This window comes from Nilaparvata lugens, chromosome X (genome assembly GCF_014356525.2).
Source record: "Nilaparvata lugens isolate BPH chromosome X, ASM1435652v1, whole genome shotgun sequence".
Lineage (NCBI taxonomy): Eukaryota > Metazoa > Arthropoda > Insecta > Hemiptera > Delphacidae > Nilaparvata > Nilaparvata lugens.
The window spans coordinates 76,133,295-76,143,287 of NC_052518.1; the positions used below are offsets into that span (position 1 = coordinate 76,133,295).

Below are 9,993 nucleotides of genomic sequence, written 5' to 3' on the forward strand. Positions count from 1 at the left end.
ACTGAAGTTTATTAATTAATTAATCATTACACTAACTTAATCAAATGAAAATTAAATTGGTTCAATTTCAAACGAGTTGGAAATGAATTCAGACACACACACACACTATCAGATTGCTATGTGCTTATAACATTGTTTGAATGATAAGAATATTATTTCAAATAACAAATCTGAAAAGGTGAATGCAATTTGAAAGGGAGAAATGATGTCATCGCACCCGCCCATATCTGTAGGAACGCATGCCAAAACAGATGTGGGAGAGAGCAATGCATCAACTCACCAAAACCGCTTGGCTGTATATGTGTGTGTGAGTGTGTGTGTGTGTAGTAGTGAAGACATTTGACTCTATGCATGCTCGCAACAAACTATAAAAGGGGAGCTCAGCTTATTTACATATCATTCACAACAGAGTGCAACAACGTGAAAGGTGAACCATTCTTCTGTCTGTGTTTCTACTATTCATTATGAACTTATCAACAACAACAACAAGTGTAAACAGGTAAGAATTGAAAACAATTTTTTATCAAATATGTACACAATTTAGTCACTACTAATACTACTTCAACACATACATCTATACAATTCGTAACACATAAGTCGACAAATTGTATAGATATGAAAATTGTTTATGCTTAACACTTTTTATATCATTCCAATTCCCCAACTTATGTGATACTATCATTACCAAATTTTTACAATTTTTGTTGAACTCTACAATTTTTTCCGTGCTAATGCAGGAGGCAAATCATTGTTGTAAATATACCTCACACACAGATTTGCTTCCTGCATTGCTAATTTTCAAAATAACTCGTCATCCATGTTTATTGGTATGCTTCCTCGCACTGATAATGGGGTAGAGAGCATCCTCTTTCAACTCTCTCAGTGAAACCCAGGGTTTGGGTGCAGGCTGATTGATGAGTTGGACAAAGTCCATCTCCCTCCTCTCATCCTCCTCTGCCCTCTGCACTTCCTTCATCAGGGTGACAAGCAATGACTCGTTCTCCATTGCAGCACGTTTCTGTTGAAAAATATTTGATTAGTGTCTTATTTGTTTCAGATTATCATCAAATCATATTTGTCAAATGATACTAGAGAACTTGATCAATAGATTCACTACACAATCTCAAAGTGAGTAAAAACTTATGTATTGCAGAATCCGCCAACACTAATATCTTGTAATTCAATTGTATCTCTAATCAGTTCAAATAATATTTCCTTGCTATCAAATAATTTATGCATGAACAATTACTTTGAACAATAATATCTCATAATTCAATTGCATCTTCAATCAGTTCAAATAATATTTCCTTGCTATCAAATAATTTATGATGAACGATTACTTTAAACAATAATATCTTGTAATTCAATTGTATCTCTAATCAGTTCAAATAATATTTCCTTGCTATCAAATAATTTATGCATGAGCAATTACTTTAAACAATAATATCTCGTAATTCAATTCCATCTCTAATCAGTTCAAATAATATTTCCTTGCTATCAAATAATTTATGCATGAGCGATTACTTTGAACAATTATTCTTTGCTATCAAATAATGATAATCAAAGACTTGTATGTATACAGATTTTTTCCAATGATTGATTGTTTTATAAAAAAATCTGTACACATACAAGTTAATAATATTTGTTGAAACTAACCTTTGTTTGTGAGAAGATTGTCTCGTCCTCATCCCCGCTAACCTCAGGCTCGTCAAACACCAACCTCCTCTTCCCCTGCTTCTGCTTCATGTTGTTGTTGGCACCACACATCGCAGTGCCCAGGTAGCAGGTGTAGCCAAGTGTTGAACTGGACTGTCACCCAGCACGATCTCCCCTGGTGATGGTGTTTCCATGGTGAGTGGAGAAGGAGCAGGTCCAGCAGCGGACACGTCGGCAGCGAGGGCAGCTTTCTGTTGCCAGTAGTTGAGGATATGCTCATGTGCTGGTGGGCTATCTGGGAGGATGAATGAAGACGAGGTTGATGATGATGACGAACTCATCTTGTATGATAGTGGAGTAGAGCACACTCGAATCTGACTCTGATGTTAATGATAATTTTGCTTGCATTACATCTGTTTATATAGCATGTGTTTCTCTCTCTGTTCCAGGCTCGTGCGAGTGAGAGCCACACATGCTAGAAGGTGAAAAAAATTCTCCCCTAGGACTAGGCACGGAGCAGCACCTGCTGCTATATCCTCCCACATCGTTATCAACATCATTCAGATTTGTAAGTATTCTCTCCTATCATGAAGAACCGTTACATTCACTCAAACATTCCATATTTTTTGAATAGCATCCTACCTCTTGTGATGCTTATTGATTTCTAATATTATCAGTTATTAAATATTTCATTGTTTTCACAGCATTGGAGTGCTCAGCTCACAACTCGGCTTCCGACGTCATAACCAGTTGAGCTCTCGTCAAGGCAACATACCTGAGAGGTTACCACACAATCCAAAAAGGAAGCATAGGCAGATAGCCATCTATACCTGCACATCTATAGCCGAGGAGATACCTGTCATTCACGCATCAATCAACACATGTAAGTACATTTTTACTTTGATTTTATCCTCAGAGGGGAGTCGGAGGAGAGGAAAATTGTCCTCCGATGACAAATTATTGTCATCAGAGGACAATTTTTGTCCTCAGAGGGAGGATTTTTGTCCTCGAAGGGAGGATTTTTGTCCTTGGAGGAAAAAACCTTCTACAGCATACTGCATGCATGTGATTTTACCTCATCTTTACGATATGCTTTATCTGGGTAATCTTCTCCTCCCCCTTCTTTCTCACACTCTTCATATAAACAAAACGGTAAATGTATTACCTACTTTTTCAAATGGATTTTCGATAATATATTTGCAATAGACACATTGCAGATAGTGATTTTTATGTAAGAAATAACCATTTCTCGCCAAATAGTCTGCTTTATCAGATAATGATTTACAATAGTCACAATGTAGATGACAATTATGATTTTCAAAATACTCTCCTTGATCAGATGAATCTTCTACACAATGAAAAGTTAAATATCTTTCTTCATATTGACGTAGAATATTATTAATATCGAAATTCTCCTCTTCAATTGTTATATTATCTTTCCTTCTCAATGCACAGTTCGGACTGTACCTTGCATGTTCTATTGCTGGCACGTCACTTTCTTCCCATTTTCCCAAATATATTGAACAAAATACACAGCGCACAATGTCTGGTACACATGCAAATATGAATCCCTCTTCCACCATGTTTTCCGCCGACAAATGCTGAGAATATTTTGTCCATCTTCTATCAAAAGTTAATAATCTTTCATGCAACATTATCTGTTGTTGAGATAACATTTTCACACAGCGTTCTTCTACCAATGCTAATTCACAACTGATTTAAAAACATGCAGTTGTACTCTATCACTCTAATTCTATATCATCTTGATCGTTATTCTTTCATTTTTCAGAATCTAACATCGCCATCATCATCATCATGCCAAGGGAACGCAGACTACATGGCGTGAATTCCAGCACGGTCTGCCATCGTATTAACATCGAGGATCCCGAGGAAATTGCCATCGAGAACGTGCCCGAGAGATCGAAATGTCATGTTTTCAACATAATTAGGGAGCACGCAGCACAGCATGATGGCAAAGTAAAATGGTTCATTGTCTTAAATGTTTTATTGTATAAATTAGTGGTGATGGATGATGAGGTTAGCAAGACTGTCTCATCTCTCATAAATCTTCATAGTTACTCCAACATAGCACTAAATGTGCTTGAGTATTATGAAGATTCTAATGATCATTTCATGTTGGCTATAAGAAAAATCCTGTCATCTTTTGAGAACTTTGTTCGACATGGCAGCAGTTGGGTGTTGAAGAAAATTGAGTCACTGGATGTGAATGTGATAAATCCAATATTCACATCCAGTTTCATTCAAACACCCGAGTTTCTTAAAAAAAAAAAATGTATTATAAATGTCAAAAATCTGTCTGACAAAAAATGCTTTTTATGGTCAGTCCTCACATATTTCCATCAGAAACCAAGGAACTCAGACTTGACTGTAAAGTATTTGAGCAAGTTTGCTCACACACTTAATACGCGAGGTGTAAATTTCATAATGACGACATGCGATATTAAGAAATTTGAAATACTGAATCCGGATACTGCAATTCACTTCATCGTGTATGACAACAAAAAGTTTTTCCCCTACCACACGAGCATTTTCCGCACTCATAAGCACCAAATTAATCTTTTAATGCTGAAAGCTGATGCAAGAAAAACATATTTTTGTTTAATTAATACCGCAAACAGGAAAGATGGATTATCGCGTCTTCTCTCTCACCTTTCAAAACACGATGGTCAAGTACACATTTGTAATTTCTGTTTTCACAGATTTACATCAAACAAATCTAAAAATTATGTTGGCAAAGCAAATTTGATGAAACATGATCAACTTTGTTCCAAGTTTGAATCACAGCATGTATCATATCCTAAACGTGGAGACACAATTAAATTTAAGAAACTAGGTGCCACATTGAAGAAAAAGTATACAATTTACGCTGATATAGAAACTTACATTGTTAATATCGATAATAATGATGATGATGAATCCGATTCTGATGAAATTACTCATAGCTATACAAAGAAAACAGCGTGACATATTCCCTGCAGGTATTGTTTTGTTGTTATTGATGTGAATGGGGAAATCGCTCATGGACCTGTACTCCATAGATCGAGTAATTTAGATGAAAAAATCATGGAGAAATTTCTTCAGGAAATTACAGATCTCAGTGACATTTTATATGAGGATATGAAACGTGAAATTCCAATGCAACTTTTATCCGAAAGTCAAGAGCGCAAATTTAAAAATTTGGTAAACTGTGGGCTTTGCACCGAACTGTTCTTAGACACCGATATTAAATGTCGTCACCACGCGCATGAAACCAGAAATTACCTATGTGCAGCCCACGTTTCTTGTAATTTATCAGCTCGTACTCCGGAGTACATTTCGTGTTATTTTCACAATTTCTCCGGGATTGATTCACATTTCATTCTGAAAGCACTCGGTAAATGCAAAAAAGAAATTTCCTGTATCGCAAATACGTCAGAGAGATTTTTGACACTTTCAGTAGGCAAAATTAAATTTTTAGATTCCTACAAGTTTATGAGCGAATCCTTGGAAGTATTGGTGCGTAATTTGGTAGAGAGTACAGACATGGAAAAGAAGTTCGAACGTTTATTTCCAGTGTTTCATGACCTGCCACACGAACACAGACATCTCTTGTTGAAAAAAGGAATATATCCTTACTCATACATGAGTTGTCCCGAAAAATTCGCGGAAACATCACTTCCTCCCATTGAATGTTTTCATAATGATTTAACTTATACACCTCTGTCTCATGAAGAATATGAGCATGCGCAAAGAGTGTTCTCAACATTCAAACTGAAATCACTGGTTGAATATCACGATTTCTATTTATGTTTGGATATGTTGCTATTAGCGGACGTTTTTGAATCTATGAGGTCTACGCTTTTTAGCTCATATAGCCTTGATGTCACTCATTTTGTTTCCCTCGTGCACTTTACCTGGAATTGTATGTTGAAGTACACTAAGGTTTAACTAGAGTTGATCACACATCCTGACATGCATCTCATGTTTGAGGCGGGGATGAGGGGTGGGGTCTCATTTATCGTTATTGTGAGGTAAACGTTATGGGGTAAACGTTATTGTGAGGCGAATAACAAGCATCTACCTGAGACATACGACCCCTCAAAACCGAGTAATTATCTCCTTTATATTGATGCGAACAGTTTATACTCGGAAGCCATGAGTCGAAACTTACCTGTAGGAAATTCCAAATTCCTCACAGAGAAAGAAATTTCCAAGCTTGATTTCGTGAATTTGGACAGCAATTCAGAAACTGGATATGTAATAGAATGTGATCTCAAGTATCTGAAAGAGTTACATGATAAGCATGCCAGCTTCCCACTCACGCCTCTCCACCAAACACCTCCACACGAATTGCTGTCAAACTATCAAACAAATGAGAATGGTCAAACTGGAACCAAAAAGCTCATGAACACACTTTTTGACCGTGAAAAGTACATTGTCCACTACCTCAATTTAAAACTCTACCTTCAGCTCGGTTTGCAATTAATGAAAGTACATCGTGTTATTAGCTTTTCCCAATCTCCCTGGCTGAAAAGCTACATCAACTCCAATATCCGCAATAGACAGACCGCAAAAAATAAATTTGAAGTATCATTCTTTAAGGCCTGTTGCAATTTGATTTTTGGTAAAACTATTCAATCAGTTCGCAAGCATATCAATATTAAAACTATCACGGACAAAAAACGATTAGATAAGTACATTTCAAATCCATTATACAAACGCTGGCAAATAATTAGTCCGAACGTGATTGCGGTTTTCTCTCGTGAGTTGGAACTAAAAATGAACAAGCCTATCTATTCCGGGTTTTCTGTACTGGAGTTGAGTAAATTCCATATGTACGATTTTTTCTATTGTGAATTACAAAAAATTATACTGTGGGATCGCATAGAACTCTGTATAACCAATACTGATACTTTTCTTTTAAATATAAAAGTGGTGGACGTATATCAGTTGATTAAAGAAAATTTGAACCTTTTCAATGCTAGTAACTACCCTCCTTACCACTCCTGCTTTTCCATGGAGAGAAATAAAGTTGTAGGAAAGTTCAAGGATGAGACAGCATCGAAACCCATCTGTCAATTTATTGGGCTTCGATCTAAACTTTACTCATATTTGGTATGTAATGAGAATGAAGAACCTGTAAATAAATTTGTAGCAAAGGGTGTACAGAGCGGAGTGAAATATAGAAAACTTAATTTTAATTTATACAAGAAATCATTGATTGAACGTTGTGAACACATTAAAAAATTCAATATGATGAGATCCTATAATCACACCATGTTTCAGATTGAATGTGCAAAAATCTGCTTGAGTCCTTATAACAACAAGAGATACATTGCAGAGAATGGTGTGGACACTTTGCCTTTTGGACATTATAGAGTGCCAACAACACTCTAACTGATTGCTCAATATGTCCCGTGACGATCATCCAGCACCACTAATTTTGATTTCCTGTTGTAAATATGAATATTATTAGATCTAAGATAGCATTAGAACTTCATAGCGTGCCACGTGTCAACTATCCCACTCGCAAATATGAGTTGAAAAGTGGAAAAGACTTGCTTCAACCGATCTCATTGAGATGAGCAGTTTATCACATTTTAATAAAGGTTATAGGTATATCTTAGTTGTTATTAATTGTTTTTCAAAATTTGTATATTGTGTACCATTAAAAGACAAGTCAAGTCAATCTGTATTTGATGCACTTGAACCAATTATTTCTAAAAATAAGGGAGTTAAGTTGTTTCAATCAGATCAGGGAACAGAATTCTTTAATTCAAAAGTTAAAGCGTTATTAGATAGATACAGTATTAAACATTACCATGTTTTTAGTGATAAGAAAGCTTCCATAGTTGAATGGTTTAATAGAACAATTAAAGCAAAAATTTATAGATATTTAACTGAACGTGGAACCAAAAACTGGATAACCCAGCTAGACAGTTTGGTTCGTGATTATAATGCAACAATGCACACTTCAATTAGAATGAAACCTAAAGATGTGCGGAAAAAAGATCGTGATCATGTTCTAATTTCTTTGAATTCTGCATTCAATAGACAATATAAATTGAAAAATTCAAAACCTAAATTTAAGCTGGGAGATGTTGTACAAATCTCAAAGAAAAGGTTTTTTTTTGATAAATCTTATAACATAAATTGGAGCACAGAGTATTTTGTGATTCATTCTATATTCCCTTCTCAACCTGTAACTTACAGCTTGCGAGATCCAAACAAAGAAGTAATTAGTGATAGGTTTTACCAAGAAGAAGTTAAAAAAACACAATTAAACGAATCGGAGAGACAAGTATATCTGATTGAAAAAATATTAAAGCGTGACAAAAAAGGATTGCTTGTTAAGTGGATTGGATTTTCAACACCTAGTTATATTAGTAGAAGTCAACTATTAGATGAAAAATAATCTATTGTTATATCATATTGTAATACATTGCATTTACTGTAAATGTCACGAAGATTTGGTTTAAATATAATATGTCTTTATCAAAAAAATGCTTCTCAGTTTCATTTCAATCTGTAGTTTCATTTTCGTAATTTGCTTTAGAAAATCTTTCACTGAGCCATAGATAAGGAAAAGCAGAGCATATTCATTCTCGTAAAGAGGGTGCTTGAGAGAGAGGGAACGATATATTGAAGTTTAAGTCTATCAGTTTGCTATTGCATCACTGCGAAAGGGGGGAGTGACAGCGAGCACGCGTCGACTGCATTCTGATGTGATAAGCCATACACATCCACGCTCAGAGAGCCATGTGGTGAGTGACACACCCCCTTGATAACAACTTGATAACTTATGAAAAATGATTAGTTCCTTATCAGATCACATGCTGTACACATGTCTAACATGAGTAATATCCCGATAGTGAATTTCGACAAGATTATAAGACAGAAAGAAATCCCAGCATGGTTAAAAATAGTAAGTTGTTACCTCATAATGCAAGGATCCTTATAATGGGCTCTTCAGGCTGTGGTAAGACCAATTTGCTATTTAATTTAATTTTTTCAAAGAATGGGTTGAGATTTAAAACTATATACTTGCATACCAAGAGTGAGTATCAAGAGAAATATATTTTTTTTTTAATGTTTTTTCCAACATGAAGGATATTGAATTCCATATAAACAACAATTCTGAATCTATACCACATCCAAACAAAATATCAGAATATTCTTTAGTTATATTTGACGATTTACAACTAAATCATGTACCTCGAATAAGAGAATATTTTACTATGGGCCGACATCGTAATATTGACACAGCATATTTAATTCAGAGTTATGGAGCTAAGCAGAAACATTTCACTAGGGACAATGCGAATATAATCTTCAAGATAGATTTATTGAGTCTCAAATTAATTCACAGAGATCATGTTGGAGGAGATATTTCTTATAAAGATTTCAGTAAACTTTGCCATAAAGTTTGGAATCGTAAACCTCATAATTTTGTAACTATTATGACAGAGTGCGGAATTAATAGCGGTAAGTACCGAGATTCGCTTGATATGTTTCTTACCATTCAGTAGAGATTAATTCTTTGTACAGTCATGTTGTCTAAAACACGCAGCAGAAAACTGAATAGAAAGAAAGTCAGTTTAATCAATAAGATTAAGAAATTGAGAAAAGTAATCAGTGACAAGCATAAAAGCTTACTTAATTTTGAAAAACGATCAGAGGAATACAATAGGAAAATGCTCTCACCGTTGATAGAGCCCATGATTGAACTGGGAAAAACCAAATCTAGTTTCCACTCTAATCATGGTTTTACACCAAAAAAGGAAGAAGTAAAAGAGGAAGAAGAGAGCATGGAGATTGATGATGAGGAGGATGAGGAGGGTGAGTCAAGTTATGATAAAAGCTATGGGAGTTCAACAGAGAATCTTTTAAGCTCAACTGAATTTGAAAACAGTTTACTTGGTTCTAGTAAAAACGATGAGGTGCTGTAACAATACCTAAAAACGTTTCATGCGGAAAAATTGAATAATTCAATTAGTTATGGAATTTCATATGATTCTAAAGATGATGTGTATTATATTGGAAATCAGCAAGTAATATTTGATAATGGTTATATAGATATTTATAATGAAAGATTTCGTATAACACAAGGTTTACTTGAGTTATTATTCATTTCAAGACCGAATTCGAATCTTATAATCAGAGAGATCTGGATAAGTAACACTTACAGGCATACATTTAGATCGAAGAGGGTATGTTAAATGTAATCAGGGAATTAAATTGCAAATGATTCAGAAATTATTTCCCAGTAAAAAGATTAGTAAAAAGAAGGGATGAGGTTTATTGAAATTTGCAAAAAATAAATCTCATGATAGAATT

General features: G+C 34.9%; 1 protein-coding gene across 1 annotated transcript; it reads right to left on the bottom strand.

Annotated features, from left to right (window-relative positions):
• Window positions 1–811: 811 nt before the first annotated feature.
• LOC120354666 lies at window positions 812–2,195 on the bottom strand. The gene is made up of 2 exons (XM_039442057.1): window positions 1,657–2,195; window positions 812–1,018 (listed from the first exon to the last, which is right to left on the bottom strand). The coding sequence occupies exons 1-2, from the start codon at window positions 1,765–1,767 to the stop codon at window positions 812–814; spliced, it is 318 nt and encodes a 105-aa protein (XP_039297991.1). The 5' UTR covers window positions 1,768–2,195.
• Between the last annotated feature and the right edge of the window lie 7,798 nt (window positions 2,196–9,993).

Excerpts from the sequence above, each read along its gene's own strand:
- LOC120354666 (XM_039442057.1), bottom strand. The coding sequence starts at position 1,767 with ATGTGTGGTGCCAACAACAACATGAAGCAGAAGCAGGGGAAGAGGAGG. Across the intron at positions 1,019-1,656 it reads CAATCTTCTCACAAACAAAG|AAACGTGCTGCAATGGAGAA; the intron begins GTTAGTTTCAAC and ends ATTTTTCAACAG.